This window comes from Gouania willdenowi, chromosome 16 (assembly GCF_900634775.1).
Source record: "Gouania willdenowi chromosome 16, fGouWil2.1, whole genome shotgun sequence".
NCBI lineage: Eukaryota > Metazoa > Chordata > Actinopteri > Blenniiformes > Gobiesocidae > Gouania > Gouania willdenowi.
The window spans coordinates 8,247,369-8,272,142 of NC_041059.1; the positions used below are offsets into that span (position 1 = coordinate 8,247,369).

Consider the following 24,774-nt stretch of genomic DNA (forward strand, 5'->3'; position numbering starts at 1 on the left):
ATTTTCCCAAACTCGCCTGTTTTCCAGAGTTTTAGCCTCTGAAAAGTCAGTTTCTGAGCAGCTCTACACAAACAGGCTGATTTGCATCCTACTTATGCATATTTATGAGTGGGCGTGTCTATAGACAGGACATTGACTTCCTCCTCCCACCCACTCCGTAGCTGAACTCATGCTGCTTTATAAACACGCGACAGAGCGTTGGGGCGGGGCATTCACCGGTACATACACAGACTGTAGAAATTACATAGCGCTGCACGAAGGACGCTGAAATGTTCACCTTCGTGGGCGTGTTTGTTTACTTGTCAATCACGGCAAAGAGCTTCCTGGAGGTGCGGCTTCTCCAGCTCAGTGCCGCGTCAAATTTGTCATCAAAGTGGGAACACGTCATCAAAGAGCGAGGTGTTTGGGCTCACCCTGCAGTAAGAAAGGAGCAAATCACCCTTTAACTAACGACTGAGGGAATCAATGAAAAAAGCACTTGCATGTGTATGAATCCCTAATAGCACTTTATCATGTTTAAAGCACAGAAAAGTTGATTTAGTTTAACATGAGCCCTTTAAAGAGTAACTAAACCCCTGCTTTCTCCTGACCTGCCACTAGGAGTGAAGTTCAAAAAATGCCTTGGTTATGGGCGGGGCTCTTGGTGTAGTTAAAACACGCCCAGTCTATACTATAAAAACTCCAACACTCTGTTCTATGTTAACTCGCTACTCATTACTCAATATACCTCTCTGTTCACTCTTCTCTCAATCCAACCTACTTGCCACAGATTGTAGAGCCGACAGGTGTTAGTTTTTATAAAAGGGGCGGGGCTAACAGTGCTTCTTTGTGACGCAAGATGGTCCCACAACGTCACATGATCTTTTTTTCAGCCAATAGCAAAAATCAATTGTAATAGCAGAGTTTCAACCCATAGAGGGCAGTCACTGACGTTTTACAACAAAATATGCCAAATTGAAATACTTTGACTATAATTTTGAGAGTTGGATCAGGATCAATCAACAGCACTACTTCATACCCAAAAACATTTGTATTCAGCAGAAAAAAGTGGTTTGGGGGTTTAGTTACTCTTTAAGAACAAGTAGAAATATACTCAGAAAAGTACAAGTACCCATAAAAGCTACTCAATTACAGTAACTCGGGCACTTGTAATCAATTTATTTCACCTCTGCACATTGGGTTGCAGTATAATCATTGCACAATAACAGTGTAAAGTGATATAAAGATTCCCTTCGTGATTCTTAAGGAACTGCATAGTATTCAATGTAAGTGAATGCCCCATTATAGAGGGATCACAGCAGAACAAGCTAGAAAACTATACATTTTATCATCATCTGGTGCTCCAACAAACGTAGCCTATGATCTTAAATGATAAAGAAACGTGATGCCAGTTTTTGTTTCGTTGCGATAATTTAATCTCCCACAAAAAACCTAAACTGAAGGATAATAATTTACATCAATGTCCAAGATGAGATACTGAAAATATGGATATGCAGGTCAGATCATCTGTGGCATTCTAGTAAAACTCAGCTGGAATCAAAGTTTAACTGAGATGATTGGGTAGTTGTTCTTTTTCATGATGTAGCAGAAGCATTCCCAGTTTCTGTGTCTTTTCTATGTATTTATGCTGCACAATAACCTCAGCATCATTGAAAGTAAAGGTTAATGTTGATCTAATGTTCCATCACTTTCTATTATAATGAAGTCTAATGATTTACTGATCAGAATGTTTAAGAATATACATATGTTTTTAGGAATGTAAATATGAAAACTAATAAAGCATTTGAATGTGTGAACATGCATGTGTGTCATATGGAATAGTTTTTCTTTGTAAAGATTATGATTTGATTTGGATTCAGACTATAAAGGAAAACAAGGAAATAACTGGAAAAAATATTTTATTTCACAAATATGAGTTTTTCAGATCTTTGATGTTTTTTTTTGTAAATGCAAAGTTAATTGTATGAATTAGAAATAATAATCAAATCAATCTGGAAAACCAGAAGGAGTATGAATGTATGGATTTTCAGCTATCAAGAAAAGTGCGCACAGTGACAAACACAAAAGCCCATGCACATAGATGTAGGTAGAGTTTAGGAGGTCAAGGAACGAAGCCCTGATGCCTTCTTCCATGTAGATATCAGTGACTTTGGGCTTCAATACAACTAGATTAATTAATTAAGATTAATGTTTGAACAAACCAGAAAAATACATCTTAGTTTGGCTGTTTTATTTATTCATTTTGGAATAAATGTTCATTTTGTCATTTTCCATAAAGTCAGCAAAATAATGGTCCATTGTTCTATTAATCTGTGATAACCATGCTTATTTATTGATCTGAATAATATCCTCTGTTATCCAGGAAGTTTATTATTAATATATAGAAATAAAATAGGTTAAAAGTGACCAAAAATGGTGGAAAAGGTGGTGAAATGGAATTTTAAAATCACAAATGTCATGGAACGACCTTCATGTGGATATCTGTGAGTTTGGGCTCCATTATAACTAGATTAATTAATTAAGATTATTGTTTGAACAAATCAGAAAAATACGTCTTAGTTTGGCTGTTTTATTTATTTGTTTTTGAGACAAACAAGACAAGTCTCTTATAAACTTTGGCTGTTCATATTTTGACCAGTTTCAGATCTTCTCATTTTGTCATTTTCCGAAGTATCTGTAAAATTAAATTACTTCAGCTTTGTATTCCTAATAATGTGATGAGAATTCCAAGACATTCCAAGCTGTTGTGGTATTAGTTTGTGCTTTGTTGTGTGGTTAAGCATGAATCCACATTTCCTCTTGACTACCTGTAGCAAAAGGCTCCATAAAGACGAGTCATCTTATCGGGGAATCCATATGAACGCACCCCAGCCTCAGGGATTCCTCCACAGCGCTTTCTGGGGTGTCTGATGGGAAAGCGAACGCTGCCATCTTTGAGCCAACCACCATCACACTGGTCATAGTTTTGGAAATGCCAGGCTGCGTAAAGCTGGCCAACCAATGCTTGCTCTGCTCCCCGATGTTCACAGGCCTGTTCTGCCTGATCGAAGGAGAAAGATCCTGAGATGTAGAAGACTGAACCTGTAACAGGAAGAAGAAGCCAAATTACTGCCTTTGTTTCCATTTCCTGTATTTACCAACACTATCCCATATCTTTTTTAAACAGATTTGAAGAACTTTAAGTCTGCTGCTCCTTACTCTGCAGTTATTTCTGCATTATCAAAACAGTCCTTTTAGTCATTTTCTGATAAGATAAATGTAGGGTTGCAAAGGGGCGTAAGATTTACGATGAATTTCCACAGGACTATAAGCTTGGCAATTTTGGGAATATTCAAAAATATAAACTTTTCATAAAAAATTCTTCATTGTAGTGGTTCTCAAACTGTTTTGGCTACATTTTAAAAATCTATTTAAATTTTTCTGAAATTTCAGGCGACTCCATTTAAACTCCAGGTGGCCCCACATGGGCTCCCGACCCCAAGGTTGAAAAAAATTTAGTGGCTCCTGAATTGATTTAGTTTATATAGTTTTTATCCTTTTCAGCCATCTCACACCGGGTGTGGGACCTAGACTGACACTTTATTTGATAATTTTCCTCTCTCTCTCTCTCTCTCTCTCTCTCTCTCTCGTAACCCCTGTAGTGTCATTGCGTACCCCCATTTGAGAAACACTGTTGTAAATAACTCATCTCAACATAAATATCTGCATCTATTTAAAATAATACAATTGGAAAACACAATTTCAATTCGAGTTACTAAATTCCGGTAATTTTTAAAATTGGAAACATTCCACAGGAGAAAATTACGGTTAGCCCTGAACAGGGATGTTAATGATAGTTGGGAAAATATACCGTATTTCAGCATCATCTAAAATATCAGCATAAGCTATATAAAAAATTATGCCAAAGTTCTGGTTAATTCTAATAAACATCCATCCATCCATTTTTTTCTGACCCGCTTGTTCCCTTTTTTAGGGTCTCGAGGGTCTGCTGGTGCCTTTCTCCAGCTCTCGGCGGGGGTAGACCCAGGAAAGAGTGGCAGTCCATCTCAGTTCTAATAAACATTTCCCATGAAATGTTTATATTTCTGAATATTCCCAAAATTCCTGAGTTTAAGCTCTCGTGGAAATTGACCAAAACATTTTCCGCCCATTGGCAACCTGAGATAATGGTCAGTTGATAATTCCCTTGAACACCAAAATCTGCTTTTTATTACTCAAACTAACATCAAGCGTACCAGATATTTGCGAAGTGAAGCAGAAAGCATCAAACCGATCTCGCTCCTTATTTTTTGGACCGTAACTGCGGATGCCAGGAAGCGGCTCTCCTCCACAGACGGACCTGGGTCGAATAATGGGGTAACGAACTACGCCATCAAGGAGCCATCCTGCATTACACCAGTCCAGACCTTCAGTCCACGCTGTGGAAAGAAAAGACATAACCTCAGGTTAAGCTGTGGATCCTGTTAATAAGCAGAAAGAAATGAACAGTAGGTTCGATACCTTTGTAAAGCTGACTGAATGTGGCCAACCTGCCGTCCTGTTCAGAACAAGCATCTTTAGCTTCATGATACGTGAGTTTGTAGCGCCCATCTTTACTCTGGTAAGGAAAAACCACACCTGAAAAGAAATAAATCAGTGTTTGCTCTCGGTTTAAAGTAGATGTTCTGTGTTATAGAACTTTATATAGTAGAAACCAAGCAGTGCATATAAGTAGGGCTGTGGAACAAAACTCAAATCTCAATATTGTTTCTCAAAATGGCGTTATACGACATAAACCTTGTCATTTTTAACTCAGTTTATTATTATTTGCACCATTGTATATAGTAATCTTAAAGATGTAAATCCTTGTTTTAATCAGAAATTAAATGGAGTAAAAGTGACCAAAAATGGTGGACAAGGGGGTGAAATGGGATTTTAAAATAACAAAGTGTCAATATTGGCTTAAAAGTTGCAGAAAAAGGGAGGAGGAGGGGTCGAGGTAATATAATTTAAAAAGTAGGAACAATAAGTTTAAACTGCCAAATAATGGTCATGACAAATGTGGTTAAATTGGCAAAAAAAAGCATGAAATATGGTGAAAAGAGGTCAAAAGTGACAATAATATATGACATTAGGTGGGAAAAGTGGTTTAAAGGGTTGATAAGTGCTGAAAATGTCTCCGAAGTGGAAAAAATGCACAGAAAAGGCATAGTTAATAAAAAAAAAATGGGCTCAAATTGTTTAGGAAATATTCTTAGTTACTTGAAGACATCTAGTGACCCGCGACCCCATGGTTGAGAACCCGTGGTTTAGGGGAAGGTGTGGGTTAGGACTCACTTAGTAATCCATCTAACTTTGCGTTAAATGCTGTTCTGAGAAGTAGCAAAAGCAGTGACTTATAAAACAATCCTTTTTAAACAACATAAGCTATCAATATACGGGATATTGTAATTTTCTCTTTCGCCAAATTAGAAATCTCAGTATATCTTGAATCTTCATATATTGCCAAAGCGTACTTGTAAGATATTTCCTCGTGTTCACTTACCTTCTAATCTCAAAGTAATGTCCACACTCTCGTCCTCGATGTCGTTGATGACCTCGCATCTATACGTGCCGTCATCTTCCAGCTCAAGCTGCCTGAGCATCAAGGAGACATCCATGGTGTGAGCGTTTCGGAGAGAAGCCCTTTTTCCTAGTCGACCATACGGCTTGAAGCCATGAGCATTTGATATCATGATAATGTTCTGAGGGCCAATGTGCTCCGGCTCCAACTTGGTCCACTTGACCTTGTAGTGGCTGGGTTTTAATTTGAGAATACACGGTAAAGTGACATGATCTCCTCTTCGGGCGGTAACCTCTTGGTACGCAGGTGGCTCATGCAGATATTTCAGCTTTTTTTGTGCTGTGCGGAAGAAAATGGCAGTGATTGACCGTGAAAACATTAGAAACTGTGGCTGTTCCCCAACCTTCAAAGCGGTTCTCAAAAATTGCTTGAAAACAAACCAGTTATGCGCCCGTAGATAATACTGTATTTTTTTCTTGGGCTCCTTTAACTCCTGACTCTCATTGTAAGTAGTATATGTGGTTAGAATCCAAGGGTGGAATGGGACAAAAATTCAGCTCTGGCATTTTCTGTCCAGACCAGTCCAAGACATTATCAGAGGACACCACGTAGAAGCCATTATTATATACAGTAAGTCAGTGATGTTCAACATGTGGCTTTTTATGTCTTAATTTTAATTATCATTCCCTCAGAAAACCTTAAAAGAAGGGAACTTTTAACCCCCTTTTACCCATTTCTGTTATCCGTTTTGCTCATTCCTTGGTCCCATTTTGGCCCCTTCTCAGCTTTAGCTACCTTTTGCCAATAAACACCCCCTCTTTTCCTATTTTTCTTGTCATTTTATGCAAGTATTTTTTGACACTTTTATCCATTTTTTGTCCTTTCTTTAATTTTGTTTGGCCACTTTTCATCCAAATAAGCAAACTTTGGCCCAATAAATACCGCTTGTTTGCTTTTTTCCAGACATTTTGCCTTTTTCACTATTGTTTGCCACATTTTGCCCATTTAAGCTCCTTTTTACCATTACATCCCACCTAGTCCCTCATTATGTGTCCATCTTTGGCCACTCTTGACTGCTTTTTGACCATTTTAGTAACTTTAAACTCTTTTCTTGCCACGTTTTGCCACTTTGGGACCATTTTTGGCCACCTGTTACCATGTCTAGCTTCACTTAGTGGACCGGACCAGCCTACTTTGGTTCGATGGCCTGTCCACCCCTGTTGGTATCATATTTTCTGTTGTCAGTCAAGTTTAATGTTTGTCTCATTGTACCATGTTGCTTAATTGTATGGTAAATATTATTGTTCAACCGTATGTATTATCATGTTTACCTGCTTTAGACAAACGGATGAAGTTTAGCTATTGTGCGAACTCTGGCATATTTATGTTGACACTGTTTGCTGACACTGATTAATATGTAAGGAAACAAGTAGTAGTTTTGGATATTTTTCTCCTTTTCTTCTCTGGTGTAGCTGAAAGTACATATGGGGAAGTATTTTTTTTATTTTTGTATTTGATCACATGTTATTGTTCTAATTTACTAGCGTTTGATTGTTGATTTACACATTCACTTCTTCAGTGATAAATGAAAAGATGGCACTAAAATCACACATTTTACGCAATTGAATCTTGAGCACCGTCGTGCACACGCATAGGTGCTTTGAAATGAAGTGAAAGATTAAAAAGGAAAACAACCATTAGTTTATTTATAAGCCTTGTTTTAGCAAACCTGTAGAAGGACTCAAATGTAGGAATCTAAAGGCGAGAAGCAAATTTTAAGCAGTTTATTTTAGTCCAAAGTTGCATTAAAGGAACACATCAAATTCAGTTGAGAAAGATTGACCTGATTAGTTGCAGTTGCGATACACAGGTGAGCTAATCAGCAGGAGCAGTGCCCCAAACTAAATGAATGATCCCCAAATATAAATGAATATTTAACAAGTATTGGTATGTGTTAAATTATTGCCAAAAACTCAAAATGATTTAGTGATTGAAAACATTTTGTTCCAGCTTATTTAAAATTTTACAAGATTTAAAAAAAAAAAAAAAAAAATTGTTTCATCAGGTTGTCTTTTTTTGTTTTTTCACACAAAAAAAAAATCAGAATCATATTCATATCTTAAGTCATTTGGCTTTGGTTTGTATTTAGTCTAGGCCAGGGGTCTGCAACCTTTACTCTCAAATAAGCCATTTTGCCTCATCTCACCTAGATTAAAGTCCTCCCGGAGCCGAAAAAAAAAACCTTTTTAATGAAGACAACGTAGTGTGTAAAATTCTATACAGTTAAAATTATATCGGATAATGTCATGTAAAGAATATTTTTTTTTAAATAATGTATTTGAAGGACTACAGAAAAATAACTTGAATCTGCTAATTTGCTCATTTCTTGCCACATCTCAAGCATGCATATTTAGCTGACATGTTAGCAGTTTAATGAATCTGTCCCCACACAATTAAAATGTATATTTACTTCCAGAATAGTCTTTTAGTTGATTTAGTTATCTTACCAGGGATTAAGGTGAACCACAAGTGCAAGGAAAGTTGATGGTCAGTAGATGTTTCAGGAGGTGAAGTAGAAAGGTGGCAGATTTATTGCACAATGTGATTTATTTTTAGGTTGACAAATTGTTATATATCATGATTTTATTTGGTGTCAAAATCATTAATCATCTGTAAGAAAATAATTATTTATTGCAATACTTTTGAAAGCTATAGGGAGCCATTGCAAAAGAGTCAAAGAGCCACATGAGGCTCCAGAGCCGCAGGTTTAAGACCCCTGGTCTAGGCAAATGTATTTGTATAGCACATTTCACACACAAGGCAATTCATTGTGCTTTACATGATCAAGATGTGCAATAGCAAACATTCAACAGCTTAAAAATCAACAAGATCATTAAAATCAGCAGAAAAAACATTAAATTAACAATAACATGATTAAAAATCTCCCTCTCGATCATATGCAGTTGAGAAAAAAGAGTGCTCGATTACGTGTGGTACAAAAAAAAGATGAAAACTTATAACAAATATAAATAGTCAACAAAATAACACTGACACGGATTTAGAAATAATGATGTTGGGTAGAAATAATAGCCTTTATAAAACATGTTGTAATTATAGCTTATTATTATAATATCACAAGGTGAACAACATGGAATACACTCCCAGTAAAGACAACCACAAGTTCTTGAGCCCACATGAAGAGGATTTGTGCATTAAAAAAGCTAATTTTACACACACAAAAAAGCCAAAAAAAGCCAGCACACAGAAATAACTTAAGAAAGAAACATTTATGGGGTCCATACCTGCTTTTCTGTTGTTGTGTGTAGCTGAAGCCCAGCCCGATACCAACAAAAGAACCACAGCGCAGTTCATGATGAAGGCTGTTTCTCCTCCTGCAGTTCCTGCGTGTTTTCCTTTCTTCAGAAAGTTCATACAAGTTATTTTACCACACATTTATACGATAAATAATAATCAATAACCTAAACATCATCATCCCCTGTAATACAACCAAACCTACATTTTAAGTTTCTAATAAACAAAAACAGAAACCTGTGTTGGTGAAAGGATGGTATGTAGTCCACTTATTCTCCTGTGATGTCCAACATATTAAAGTTTCCAGTATTCCTGAATAGTTCCCAACATTAAGTAGTCCTATTTGTTATTGTTACGTTAGACGTCCAAGCACTCAGTGTTCTGTTGTTGTTCATCACTGTGACCCCCCCTATCTCTATCTGTGTCTTTTCTCTCTCTCTCTGTCTGCTGATGCTGCTAATCTACTTCATTATAATAAACAGTGGCAGGGGCCAGATGTGAATAATCAACTGGATGTATTTATTTTGTATTTTGGTTCCCTTCATTAATAGTTAGGCGAGACCATAAAGATATATATATATATATATATATATATATATATATATATATCAAGCACAGTTGTGTAGCTATGGACGACCAAGTTTTTCTCAATTTAAGACAGAATGCACAAACTGTCTGCTTTTTAAGATAAAAAAGGACATTTTGAGCTGATGATAGCACTTTCAACAAGAATGGACATATAAACACACAGTATTTGTCGCACACAGCCATGGAGTAGTACATATCAAATACAACCTCATAGTTTAGTCCTGATAAAACAGGTTTCATGACATCGAAACATCACTGACTCAGAGTAAAACAGATTGTTCTAATACAAAATTACAGATGTGTACGTACTTTATTGTGCATTTGCATGGAATGAGTTTTAGTGAATAGTTTTCTGATTGATAGTTTTATTGATTTTAAGTTGTTGAATGTTTTCTGTTCCACTTTTTGATCTTGTAAAGCACATTGAGTATAAAAAGCGCTATACAAATAAATTTGCCTTGTCTTGATGTCTTTGGAGGTCCTCACTGATCCAGGTCATGTTGATACTGGTATCTTAGTTATCCAATTTTTGTTCTTTCTTTAATCTGTTTGGCCACTTTTCATCCAAATAAGCTACATTTTGCACAAATAAATACCATTTCTTTTCTTTCTTTTTGTTCTATTTTTTCACAATTTTTTGCCACATTTTGCCCATTTAAGCTACCCTTTGTGATCACATACCACCTGTTTTTTGCCACTCTTGGCTGCTTTTGGGCCATTTTAGTCACTTTTCACTCTTCTTGTCATGTTTTTGCCATTTTTTGCCACCTGTTACCATGTCTGCCTCCACTAGATTGTCAAAAAAAACCCCGTAGAAGACCAGGCTGTCCCACTTCGGGTCGATGGCCCACTGGAACAATGCCCGGTATGCCAGATGACCTGTCCACTCCTGCCCCCAAACTTGTGTCTGTCAGGCCCTGTGATAAATAGACTAGCATCTTATCCAAAGGGCTTTTCTCTGGTTCACCCCCAGTTTCAACTGGGACAGACTCCAGAATCCCCTGTGACCCTCTACAGGATAAGCAGGTCCAGATGACCAGAGGAGTATGCCGTTTAAATTGTTGGCCACAGGAGAGGAAGCTCTGTGCTCCTTAACCCACTGGATTACAAAGATTTTATTGTGAAGGTCATGTTTTTTTTTTCTCCCAGTGACAGCAGGAAACAATAAGCAATGAAACCCTGACCAATCTGAAGAAAGGATTGAATCATGGGATTCTTCTGTTTTTCTCCTGTGGTTGTGTTCATTGTGCTCAGTCATCAATGGGAGCCTGTCTTAGCATCAAATTAGTATTCACACAAACACCTCTGGGTGACAGCGGCTAACATTCTCTCCTCCATCCATCCATCCATTCATCCATCCGTAGAAATGAAATGGTACACGTGTCACTACCTGGGATTCTGTAAATGTGCTTTTATTTAGAACAAAATAATGTTTTGGTTTGGACTATTTGGCTTTCAGTTGGTTTGTATTTCAGTCTATTAATTCTCTGTCTGTGGATTCCATCTAGTTTTATAAGTAGTTTGCGAGTGTGATATAAATACTCATCTGCATTATATAAATTGTGTCTCGTGACTGAGCGTTTACACGTTGGTCTGTTGTTCCTGCCCTGCTCAGTCCACATATTTTACAGCTTTTTTTCCCCATGGAATTCATTAAAACACATAAAACCTGCTAATTTCTTATTCATCTGTTTGGTTTCTGGAAATGAGTCAGTACACAGTCTTACACTTACACCATGGCCCTCATTTATCAACGCATTGTGTCGTACGACAGGTCCAACGTGGGATTTATGAAACATTATTATCTGACCAATCTCAGCACACCAATCATCAGGTGTTGATAAATGCGGCGTCTGAATTTAATCGTCATTAACATTTCACGCCCTCAAATATTCCTGGTTCGGAGGCCCCGCCCACTGAGGTACAACAAACATTGGCAAGGAAATGAATGTTTCCGAGATGAAAATCATCATCCTCACAGCTGAGGTGAAGAAAAACAAAGATATGCTTTTTGGTATGATAGTTTGAATGAAATTATACTCATCTACAGCCGAAAAGCGTGAATCCATGCTATTCCACCAATTCTTTACATTTTTGTCAAGAAAAAGTAGACGAGCCAGGTCTGAAGCACGTGATTATGTTTGTTTTGTTATTTTTAATCAGCTTTTGAGTTAAAGTTCAGACGTGCAAAAAATAAAACAAACCTATTTACTATTATTGAGGCTGATATCAGATAAATGATTCACATTTGAAAGCATAATTATAGATTCTGACTGCCACAGGATGTAGTAAACTGCTTGTCCCCATATGAAGATATGTACAGTACAAAATGTCTAGTTCTGAGTGATAACTGCAGCATAAACCCTGCATCTAATCAATATAATTCTGTCAGGTTCTGTTTAATTTGAGTTCTTTTTGTTTTTTCTGAGTCTTTTATTCTCATTAGTTTCCATTTTAAATTTTGTTTGTATTAAATCTTGTGTCCTTGTGTTCTTAGTTATTCTCGCTCCTCCCACTGATGTCATTGTGTTTGGGTTGTTAGTGATTAGCGGCTTCATGCTTTGCACCCAGGTGTGGCTCGCTACCGATCAGGCCTCCCTCACTATTTAGCTGAGTGATGGTTGGTGCATTGTTGATGCTACTGTCCTTGGCTTCTGCGGCACGTTGCCTCCTTCTTTTTCTCGTGCCTCTTTGGTTTTTGGCTTTTTGTTGGTTTTTGAGCATTAAACATGGACTATTATTATGAACGCTACACCTGCCTGATGCCTCAAACACTTCATGCACTTGGGTCCTCCGAATCGTGACACACACTCTTACACTTCAACCCTTGACCATGAGCATTCATCCAAGAATAGAATTTGTATGAATTTGTTATTTTTCAGCAGTTTTAAATGTTGAAGTTTAGACATGCAAAAAATAAAACCACCCTATAGACCCATACCACATGACCTCACAGGTCACATGATCGACAGCCCTCCGCTATGATGGAAGAACAAGCCGATCCAAGAAACGTTTTGGAACCATAGACTGTATAAACTGAACTTTGACCGAAAGCTTGGGAAATGAAATGGTTTTATTTACATTGATCCAAGTGTGCAGATCTATTTTTTTTTTCACACAAATGTTCTGAAAAACCAGCATTGCACACACACATTACAGATGAATTATGGAAAATTAGCCAACTTTCCCTAGATTTAACCTCATGGAGTCCATTGTGAATAGAAGCAGCTACAAACAAACTGGTTGTAAGCTTTCAGTCCCTTGAAACTTTTCATGTGGCCCATTGTGTATGACCTTGATGTAAAGATGAGGTAGTTCACAATGTCAGGATAAGTCACTCCTGGGAAATAAGAGACATCTTCATTCCATTTGTTAACAGGAAAGTTGTAGGGTTCATTCCCGCTGACCAAACCCAGTTTCTTCTTGTACCGACTTCTCTCAGCTTCTGGTACAGTGTCAACATAATCTGTGGCCTCCGACATTTTGAGGTCAAACATAGACGGTCTTCAGCAATTGTTTAGCACATGAGCTGCTTTCAATAAGTCAAAAAATAGCACTATTATTAAAGTAAGCACACCCACTCCGGTGCATCTATAGGGCCGTCATCTTCCAAGATAACGCTGGGTCAATGTATCGTGACATCAGTCACAAGGGTCTATTAATATTATTGAGCCTGATGTCAGAGCAATGTTTCACAATTGAACGCAAAATTATAGATAGTGACATACACAGGATGTAGGAAACTGTAATCGTAGAATAGAATACACCTTTAATAATCCCAAGAGGGGAAATTCACATTTGCAGCAACACAGTATAAGAGCAGAGAGTAAGAACAACAAATAAATACTAACATAGGATAATAGTTCAAAATTTAAACTTGCATAAATTAGAAAAACAACAAATGTGCCAATGACAATTGAAAAATTGGGTTGGGGGCGTGTGCGTCAGTGTGGTTACAGTCAGAGCCGTTTAGAGAGTTGCGACAACTCCGTTCACTCCAGTGGTCCGTTTATATTTGTACAACAATGGCGGTTCATGGAGCCTCACAATAGTTCCTGGAAGTGAGCAGTAAACTGTTGCAGCCAATAGAGCTAGAGCAGAGTAGACAGTTTGATGCGCTTTTGAACGGTAAGATGCTTAAATAACCATATTGGATATTATTATTACTATTATCTGTGTATCTAAACCCATTAATGTGTGCATTAATTAATAATGCATTATTAATTAATTGATAATACATTATTAACATGTGAATATGATGGCATACTGTATAAATACTGTAAATCAATGCAGTTATTGATGACAAATTACCTAAAATCCCAGTTATGTCACTCGGAATCAAAGAATTTGAATTGCCCTGCCAATAATTTCCGGGAACTAATTGAGTCTGTCGAACTTCCTTTGTCGCAACTCTCTCTGCAAACGGCTCTGGTTCCAGTTATTGTTAAACAGTGGTGTTGAACAGTCTGATGGCAGTAAGCTTGTCCCCATACGGGGATATGTATAGTACAAAATATGTCTGGTTCGGAGTGATAAATGCTGATTAAACCCTGAACCTAATCAATATAATTAATAAATAAATGAATGAAAATCTGATTTTATTGGATTGAAACCAAAAATGTTTCTATTAATGATAAAATAATGATGTAACAATGTGTTTAAAAAAAAAAAACGGACAGTTTTGGTCCTCAGATTTCAGTTTCTTTTCTTTCTTGGCCTACTGTATATGCTTTTAGAACAGCGCCCTCTGCTGTCTTGTCTCCAGACAGGAGGTTTCCCATTGTTTGCTTAATGTTTGTTTTAGCTGCAATGTCAACTCACTTCCCTTGGAGATAAAGTCTTCATTTTCAAACTCAAGGATCTGTTAGTTTCTCTTCACAACCGTTTGACAGATTTTCTGGCCTCCAGCTGTTTCAGCTTCAGAGAAATAACAGTTACCGATTCCAGCCTGAGGGTAACATCTCAGTTTCACTCTCTGACATTTCATTTATCTTTGACTAATGTGCATCTCTATGACCTGCAAGTTACCTTTCAACTTTGAACTTTTACTCTTATAAGCAGGGCTGGGAAAAAAAAATCAAATAAAATTGTATTAAATAACAATCAAAAGTGACATTTCCTACAGATTTATGCTCCTGTGAGCCATCTTCTATCATAAATTAGAGTGTTAAGGGACTGGTTGTCGTTCCCATCTTCTTCCATCCATCTACAATAGATCATTCTGTTGATATAGAGCAGGTTGTTCTGCCTGAAGCTCTGATGTGCTATCGGCTTGCGTGATGCACCGATGCGTAACTGTTGATGAAACCTGTGACAAGTGGCGGGGTCATGAATGCCCCAAACAAGTTAAAGTATGCACTTTTCTGCTCTACTCAAAGCCCCCCTCTTCCTCCTGTGAAGACATGCTACCCTGAAACATGATCGACATTCTTAGAAGTTTCTCTTTCCCTGAAATTTGTGATTTAAGTGAGAGATGTGCGTGTGAGTGTGTGCACTTCATCCTACTGTTCATGCAGGCACATGCAGGTTATGTTTACATACCAAGTTCAGAAGTTTTAATGGTCCGTAGACTCTTTGTTATTCCTCAAATAAAGTCGAAATGAGCAACATGAAACTGTTGTTTTGACAGTCATTGTCATTTCTTCTTCTCAGACCAAACCGTGTGATTGATCGAGTCAAGACACACGAGAGAATTATAAATAATTTTTTTCTCTTTGATTTACGTTGTTCATCATTATTTCTTCAGAAATTGGTTCCTTCTTTGATCAATCGTATCCTGAATTATCTGAAACAATGGAATCAACGACACAACTATACTTTTTTCCAGAGCAGTCACATGAATTCCTGAAAACCAGTGTCGGGACTTAGAAAGCAAAGTGGTACCAATTATTTAGAATTTTCATTTCGTGTGTGTGTATTTTTGTTGCCGTTGTACACAAGTTATTGCCATTTTGTGTATTTCTGTTCTAATTTTGTGCATTTTCTGTACTTATCTTGAATGTTTCAACCAAATTCCTCAATTGTCATTTGCGCATTTGTTGTGGTTTTTTTCTGTTGTTGTTTGTTCATTTTTTCTCTAGTTTATGTATGTCCTTCAGCCTTATATTTTGCCCTATTATCCTATGTTGGTATTTATTTTTTTTCTTACTGTCTGATCTTCCATTCTGGTGCTTCAACATGCGAATCAATAAAGGTCTATTCTATACTTTTTTGGAGCAAAATTGAAGTCGTGTGCATTTTTGTTATTTTATGTATTTTTCTATAATTTTGTATATATTTCTGTAATTTTGTATGTTTTTATAGAGTGATTTTGTGTAATCTTTTGTGCATTTACTTTGGGCGCTGCACAAAATTAGCTCGAGGGCCTTCAGTTGCACAATGTCTGCTCCGCTGCATGTTCCTCACCAACCACTCCCTGTCAAGATTTTTATTTTTATTTTTTAAATCTTTCTGTGCACCAATCAAAATCAAAACAAACACAAAGAATCTTTTCCCTGTTAAAAAAAAAATTATTTACTGGTGAGCCTGAGGTCTTTTACTTACTTACACACCTGTACAGCTACATAGGACAAACATGGTTATTATTCACATGATAGGTAGAGATGTAGCGCAGAAAAAGTACCTCACCTTGGCATACCGGTTTTGTCCTGTTTTAGCTTGGAGCTCCTGAGGCGGTTTTTTTTTTTTTTAAATCATCTTGTAAACAATCGACAAAGCAATCACCTCTCTGTAGAGAGCTAGATATAAGCACAAATGCAGTTTTGCACAAAGATCATTCTTTCGGGTCTTTGTTATTCATGAATGTGCAGCCCTCATTACAGTGCATGTAGGCTTGTTTACCACAAACACTGCCCCGCATCATCAATATCAAATGGGAATTTGACCAGTGCTTAAAATGTGTTTCAATAGTAAAAAAAAGTTCCCAGGATAAGTCAGTGCAATTGATGCTTGGAATACTGCTCAGAGTTATTTCACACACATTCCTCTGCTGGAGCCTACGGCCAGCACGTTAAGATAGATTTGTGCAAAAGATAGATGGCCACACAAGCAGGGAAAAACATGCAAACTCTACAACAAAAAGTCCCAGGTTGGAAATTTTTAACATATTGGGCTGTAACATTTAGAAAAATTAAACGATAAACTATCAAACAAAACAAGCAAATAAATAAATAATTTGACTCATTGTAAAAAAAAAAAAAAGGTGCATTGGCTTATTAAGTATAAAAACCGACATGGTTACCTATGTTATCTCAGAATGACACAACACGTTTAGACTAGCGTTTATCTTTTTCGTCTGGTGCCAGGCTTCTATGTAGTCTTTATGCTGTTACTACTGATGCCCTCCTGCCTGATGAGGAGATTGTGTTATCTGTGTGGATCAGGAGCCAGCATGCTACACTGATGGACTGACAAGAACGAGCCACAACCTCAATGAAAAAAAAATATGCGCAGTGAGTCTTTGAGTAATGGCACAGAGCTGCAGTCTCCGCATCAAATATGCAAAGGTTTCCATTAACATCAATATAACTGTATTCATTTTTATGCATGATTTCAAAACGATTATGAGTGCAGGTTTTTCCACCACTAAAAACTCATCTCAATGAGTTTGACATTTGGGAAATAAACATACGTCAAACCCTTACTAAAGCATTTCATTTTCTAACAGGAAGCGATCACGGCCTTTGTGGAATTCTATAGTGAGGAATGAGGAATACACATGAAGAGCAAGATAATCTGTAACCAGACCACAGGAGGAGATATTTCTGCCACACAACCCTTTCTTAGCAACTTCCATTTGCTTTACCTGACGAATCTCCAGGCCATAAGTTATTAACCCTCCCATTATCCTCAAATATTAATAACACTTTTTACCCTTGGGGTCAATCAGACCCCATTTTCCCCTATTGACCCCTATTTTCAGAACATTTGGCCAAGTGTTTGTGTCAGTTTAGTGTATATAGAAAATCTTTCATTCAAATATATTCTAATTTGGGGTGCACATTGATGACTTTCACATAATGAACCTTATTGATTGGTGTTGGTGCCCACCAAAGGGTTAAGCCGGGGGTCTGCAACCTGCGGCTCTGGAGCCTCATGTGGCTCTTTGACTCTTTTGCAATGGCTCTCTGACGATTTAAAAAAAATAAGAAAATGAATTATTTCCTACAGAGGGTACTGGTGATTAATGACATTAACTTCAAATAAAATGATGACAAAACAATTGGTTAAACTAAAAATGAATAACTCTGCCACCGTCCTACTTCAGCTCCTGTAACATCTACAGACCATTAACTTTCCTTCCACCTGTGGCTAACCTTCAGTTTTAAATCTCTGGTAGGATAACTTAAATAACAAAAGACTATTCTGGAAAAAAATACAGACTTTATTTGTGTGGGGAAAGATTTATTTAACTGCTAACATACCGGCTTAATATGCATGCTTGATGTGTTGTAAGAAATTAGCATGAGTTGGAGTTGATAATGTATCAACTTCAAGTTATTTTTGTAGCCCTTCAAATCCATTAACTCATAAAATTATTCAATACTATTTTAATTGTATAGAATTTTATACGCTGTATTGTTTTCATGAGAATATTTCAAGATTTTTTTCGGCTCCGGAAGGACTTTAATCCAGTCGAGATTAGCCAAAATGACTCCTTTAAGAGTAAAGGTTGCAGACCCCTGGGTTCAGCTTTTCTCTTCATATTCAACATCATCTCGTAGGACTTATCTCTATGGGGAGGAGTTGTAGCTCTGCTCCGATGTTCTCAAAGCAGATCTCAAGAGGGCATAAATTACATTTAAAGTATGGAAGGTACCTGCAATATCCAAACAGTGAGTGACAGATATCAGTCGCTGTAGGATCTTCACTTCAATTTATTTGATTTTGTGACCAATTTTTATTTAATTTTGGGAAAGTTTGGGAAATAATTTAAGAAAAATTGAAGAATTTTGGAGAAACTGAGTTCTTTCAACAATTCAAAATTAAACATGGAATATTGGAGGGGCTGAGATTTCTACAATTGAATTAGGTGATAATTTACACATGTTGTCTCCACTCCTTGTCAAATGGGAAAATGAGAAAACAGGAAAAATTATTAATTTCACACGTAAACCACACCACGTCAGTTCTATATGTATTTAAATCCCAACACATGCGGCAAAGACAACAGTATGACATCCATCACCCAGAACTAGAAGTATTTTAAGAATTGTGTCCTATCTTCTATAACATGCCATAATGACAGGGCCGCTTCGCTTTTTTACTTGCACGAGGTATGTCTCCCCAGCTGAGAGATTTCAGGAATCACAACAACCTTTGGCATTTCTCTCGTATTTAACAGAAAAATACAAAAAATGCTCTGTGGAGACATTGGTCATGCTTGATGTGTTATACTGGGACATATGAAGAACTTCAAAATCTGATACTTAAATGAAAAACTCTTTTGTTCTTAATTGAAAAATATCTTGCCCTTAAAAACAACATTTTCCATCTTTTTTTTTTGGGGTTAGGGTTTGGTAGGTTTAGGGTTAAGGATAGGGTTTGGGGTTAGGGTTTAGGGTTAAGGTAACATAGGGTTTGGGTTTTATGTATAAAACTTCACGTGAAGTGTTACCCTGAAATGAATGTTTTCATGTAAAGTCTCAACCTGCTACTAGCTTCTTGCTACCAGTTATCACAGCAGTGACCTTGTCACGTTTGACAGCTGAACAACTCCTGTCAACATTGTGCTCATTTTATCGCTGTCTGGTGTTTATCATATACACTATTTCTCTTAAAGTGTCAGTACAACCCCAGGTTTTTGCTGATCTGCCACTAGGGGAGAAATTCCAAAAAATGCATTGATTATTGGCATTCCTACAAGAGTAATTAAGACACACCCAGTCACAGCAGCCCCGCCCCCACAGCGCTGCAGTTCCACATGGAGCTGTCAATCAATGTTCACTGAGGGCCGTGAGAGGAGGAAACTTGTCCCTATAATTTAGCCAAATATAATAAAATATTATAATCATTGATTTGGGACGAATACCATTGTGGTCTTAACCAGACGTACAGGAATAAGCAGCTGTATTTGTATTGCAGTCCTTTCAGAGAGGTCAGGGATCACTGATTATTTATTTTTTTCCTCCATGAGCCTTTTTCTTTAAACAAGTATCCATGATATGCTGCAGCTGCAGTTGATTATGTGGACTTTAGCCTGACATGGTTTCAAGTGGCTCGGTATGTGATCCTGCAGTTATCTTGAAGATCTGCTGATTTTCATGTCACCTATAGCGCTGCCTTTGACCTCGCTGATGAAAGGATAAAGAATGAGACCCTTTCTTGGGAGAAAAGCAGGACGAGACACGTCTGTGTGAGGACATATATGTTTGGAGTTTTTAGTTTCCTTTTCAACTTTGAAAGAGTGATAGTAGCCAATGGGTTTCTTCTCTAAACACCACCTGGATAGTGCATTCATGGTGAAAAAGAATTGTTGAACTTTTCCACATTTTGTCACTTCACAACCACAATTGTTAATGTATTTTATTGGAATGTTATCTGATAAACCAAAAAAATGGGGGAGAAAAGTGCTGAATGATTGTAACGTGGGAGGAAACTGACACATAGTGTTAATTACAGCAAATTAATTGAAATGCATGGTACACAAAAGTGTACACCACCACTGGGCGAATCAATACTGTTTTAAAGCAGGAAGGCCAAGGCCAAATCTGACCCGCGACAGCTTTCTAGTGGTCTGTGGGATATGTTTAAAGTAAGAATTACAGAAAAAACATGAATAGAAACGATTCAGTTTCAGATATTTCAGTTCCTCTAAATGTCCAATATTAATGAATTTACCTGATATTTCAGTTCCTCTAAATGTCCAATATTAATGAATTTACCTGATATTTCAGTTCCTCTAAATGTCCAATATTAATGAATTTACCTGATTTATGGGGATGCTTGTAATCTTTCTTTGGATTTCAGTATTTTAAAATCACTTGGTTTTTTTTTTTTATAATCAATTTTTTGCCCCAAACCCTGCATATTCTTGCAGTTACAAACATTCCAACAAATTGCAAACTTTAAGAAAAATCAACAATTCCTAAAGTCAAATACGACACATGAATGTAATTGCTTTATGCTTATAAGGGAGTTAGAAACATTGCTTATGCAGTGAAAAGCTAATTAGGGCACAACATTAATCTAATTGCATTTTGGTGCTAAAAAAATCAGTTTTTTTTCTGGTTCAGCCCACCTTAGATCAAACTAAGTTGTAAATTACTCCTGAACTGAAGTGAGTTTGACGCCCCTAGAGCCACTGCGATCTGCTGCCTGTGTGAATCAGACTTTTGGGATAAATCTATTCTAGCTTAGCACATCTGGAGACTGAATATTCTGTATTTCTTTCTTTGAGCTGCAGCTCAGTCAGATTGATGTTGCCACTATCATATTTCATGGTGGGGACAATGTGTTAACTTCAGAAAGACATGCAATGTCAGGTCTTTTCCACAAAAAGTCCAAAAAGTTTAATTTAGGTCTTATCTGACCAGAGCACCTTCTTCCACATTGGATGGGATATTAAAAACTTGTATTCGTGGGACGCTTTCTCCGGCATTGGACCCTGAAGAGTCATAGTTATTAGAGTCAGTTAGTACACAGTCTGTAACTAGGGCTGGGCAATTTTGCCTTAAAAAAAAATCTCTGATTTTTTTAGAGAAAATTTCAAGTTTTGATTTTTTTTTTTTTTTTTTTAATGCACTTGAAAATGACTGCAGATATATTGTCAAAAGTGCAACTTTATTGCTGTGATTATCCTCAAGAGTTAAAATGCATAGAACAATCCTAAAATAAAAAGTAAATGAATCAACAAACAATTTCAAGCTTTAACCCAGGTTTAAGCAAAAGTGCAACAGCATCTTCACAGTGGCTCATATTTTCTGATTAAGAAATCAGATAACTACATATTCTATAGCATATAACATTACAATTAAAACAATAATAAACTCTTCCCTTAGCATCTCTGCATAGTGTGCATGAAAAATTAAACATGTTGGGGGCACACATATAGCCAGCTCAAAGGGTAAAAAAATGTAAACAAAGAGGGGGCGGGCTCACATCAGAATGCAAAAGAGTTCAAAAAAAAAACTGTGGTGGGAAAAAAAAAAGTATTTGCAAAATAAAAATAGTTTTCATCTACAATTTCGATTAATCGATTAAATCAATTTTTTGCCCAGCCCTATCTGTAACTAAGCTAAATGGTGATTCCTTGTCAGCTGATGGCGCCGCCGAATCGACCAAAACCACATTTTTATTGGGTCACGGAATTTATTGCAACACTCTGGCCTTGTAGCCAGATTGGTCAAAATTGCGGAAATGTTGCTGTAATTTGACAGATTTGCAGGGCTGCACAGAATTCGTGGAGATTTGCTAGATTTGCATTATTAGTTGCGATCGCAACATCACAAATTCCTGGAAAGTCATTTTATAGCTAAACTCTTCTTTACACTTCACTACAACTGTATTCCTGACCTGTCTGCTTTTTGTTCACTGTGGCATGTATGTTGAAACAATCAGTGGGCAATTTGGGTTCAGGGAAGGACTTTGTCTGATTGATCACAAATGTTTTATATCTCTTTGGGTGCAGCTCAAAAGGGAGTCTTTGAGCCTGCATAGAAGCAGCTAAGCACAGCTACATGGAGCAAAATCAAAAGTCTTTGGGCAGATTCAATAAGATCTGAAATAAAGGGTAGTAAACCATCAAATCCTTTGATGGCGCAAGTAGGTGCATGTGTAAGTTGTGGATGAGACCGCCCTATTTAAATGAACATTTTACTCATTTAATGTGGAAAGGTGAGTGCACAGAAGCACAAAATGACATTTGAAGAAGTTAAATTGGAGGCAGATGGACTTCTCTGTCTGCTGCACAAACATTTAATAATGTAGAAAACAAAATAAACAAATAAAAATGCTGTTTAATAAACTTTAAAACATAATGTTATTTCCCCCTTAATTTAATGTCTGCTCCATCAGTTCCTGTAACTTTGTTCTTATCAGTCCATGGTAAACATCATCCTGCAGGTCTGAGCTCCTGAGCAGCGCTGTGTCTCACACACTGTCAGAGGTGAACATTGTTCCATTGCTGCGTATAAATGACGCAGCTGATCAGCTGATTCTGGCCTGACGCTCCTTGCATCAACGCGACACAAGAGTTTAACGTTTAAAACATGAAGAGGAAGACACAGGAGCGTCCGGAGCGACATCCATGGAGCTCCGTGCACAGCGACTCTCGGCACCGCAGAGAGGATGTGCACGGAGCCACGCTGGACTCTAGCTGCATTTCTGTCCCTCACACACACTTTACTCAGCATTTTCTTTCAGTGGCTGTTAATATTGACAATTGTTTTTTTTAAAAATTATTTTCTTATACTAGAAAGGTTTACTGGAGTCTTTTATTCCATCTCCGCTGTGTTTTATGTCAGCATTTACTACAGATGATTTATGTGTGTGAGGTTGCACCTGCCTGTGGGTCGCACTACTTTCCGGTGCATAAACAGTCACCGCAAACAGTTCCAGATTTTATGAATTGCATTGCGCACACTGCATCAATTTATTTGCATTTCCTCCTCCCATTTTTTGTGCCCCATAATGAGATCCGCCTACTATACACATTCATCAGCGGTAAACGCACTAAATGGATTGTCGGCACATTGTGACGAGCTAAATGCGCACAGTCCTGATTCTCTGGAGTTTATACCCCTTATTAGGGCGTGGAGTGACGTTTGCACACATTTTAATACCCCTAAACCTTTAGTGAATCCACCCCTATGTGTTATCGGGCAAATAAAAGCTATAATAATGAATCTCAGCTGTATGTATGACTTCACAAACCTTATCTGGTCAGCAGACTTGTAACCTTCACAAATGTTTTCTAACTAACCACCCCATGATGCATTGCGAGTGGAACATAAAATCATCCTGGAACCGGCTTCAAGCATCAAGCTTCAAAACAAAGCATCTCTTCTTGTCTTTCATTAGTTTTCTAACGCTTTTGTAAACAGGGCTCTTGTTTTGAAGTTAACTGGAAGTTTTGTAAGTAGCACAATGGCGGGTCTCGGAAAATCTCAGAAATTTCGCCACGAAATGTGTTTTCGCGAGTTTTATGTATCAAATGACCAGATGTTGATATTCTACTTGGTCACTTTCTCACAAAAATGTTTTCAGAACGTTCAAAAGTGGAGAATCAACTGAGATATTTAGCCTCAGTGTGATTCAGGTTTTTGTCGTACGTTTGAAATGCATCTTGGGAAACTTGGAAGTATACTTGAGTAGGAACAGTCATCAACCTAATCCTCCTAACCATACTTCGAGTAGAAAGTAGACAGTATTGAGTTTGTAGTGCATAGTACGGAGTGGGCCACTTCGAATACAGAGTTTTAGCATAAAGGGAGCTGAAAAAATTGGCAAACCATGTTGCCTTTTTATTTTGCTTTTTTTTAACCCATCTATCGTTTTTGTGAGACTTACACATTCATTTAAATATTGCAACACCTCTAGAGTTAACCATTCATTAGTGGATCCACAGTTGACTTGGTGGCAGGAAGTTGAGCAGACAGAGAGCTCTCTCTACTGACGCCTTTGGTCTCGGGTGATAATACTTCAAATTCCTTACAATCAAAACAACATTTTTGCCTGTTCTTTTAAAAGCCAGGCCCTGCTGATGGAGGATGCTGATACAGGTGACACCTATTATGAAACCTGATTGCAGGAGATGGAGGAGGAGGAGGCGGAGCCATTAGTCCTTCAACCTCAAAGACAAAATGTTGAACAATTAGCAGCAGCATATGTGGTTAGCAGGACGGGACATTTCTAGTTTATCTTTCGCAGTATTGACATTTTTCTAATGCAGGCTTTGTTTGCATGTTCTCCTGAAAAGGTCCATCTTATGGTCTAGTATCATTTATGTGTGTGTCAATGGAGTCTCTAACACTCACTGATTGATTGATTATACTTTATTAATCCCTGAGGGGAAATTCAGACTAAGAAACATGAAAAGACGATCACATATAACATGAGGGGACAGAAATGGGAGAACTGTGGAGCAGCCAGCAGCAGGGCGCCGCTCCGTTTCTTAGATGAGAAATATGGAACAATGGGTAAGAAGAAGAGGTAAAAAAGGCAAAACCACACAGCCACAATCCTTTAGCGACATGGCGGCCACAGACGCCATGCCCACAACGTGACGCAGAACGTATATCAGGCTTTAGGGGTTAGGGTTAGCTAGGGTTATGATTAGGGTAAGGGTAACAAACGACACTTAATGACAGCCTTCATGACACCTTATTCATGCT

General features: G+C 37.5%; 1 protein-coding gene across 1 annotated transcript; it reads right to left on the reverse strand.

The window, feature by feature from the left end:
* Nucleotides 1–2,803: 2,803 nt before the first annotated feature.
* On the reverse strand, nucleotides 2,804–9,356 carry hapln2 (hyaluronan and proteoglycan link protein 2). Its single transcript, XM_028470967.1, has 6 exons — nucleotides 9,092–9,356; nucleotides 8,845–8,959; nucleotides 5,525–5,881; nucleotides 4,501–4,617; nucleotides 4,236–4,418; nucleotides 2,804–3,081 (listed from the first exon to the last, which is right to left on the reverse strand). The coding sequence occupies exons 2-6, from the start codon at nucleotides 8,912–8,914 to the stop codon at nucleotides 2,804–2,806; spliced, it is 1,005 nt and encodes a 334-aa protein (XP_028326768.1). The 5' UTR covers nucleotides 8,915–8,959; nucleotides 9,092–9,356.
* Nucleotides 9,357–24,774: the final 15,418 nt, after the last annotated feature.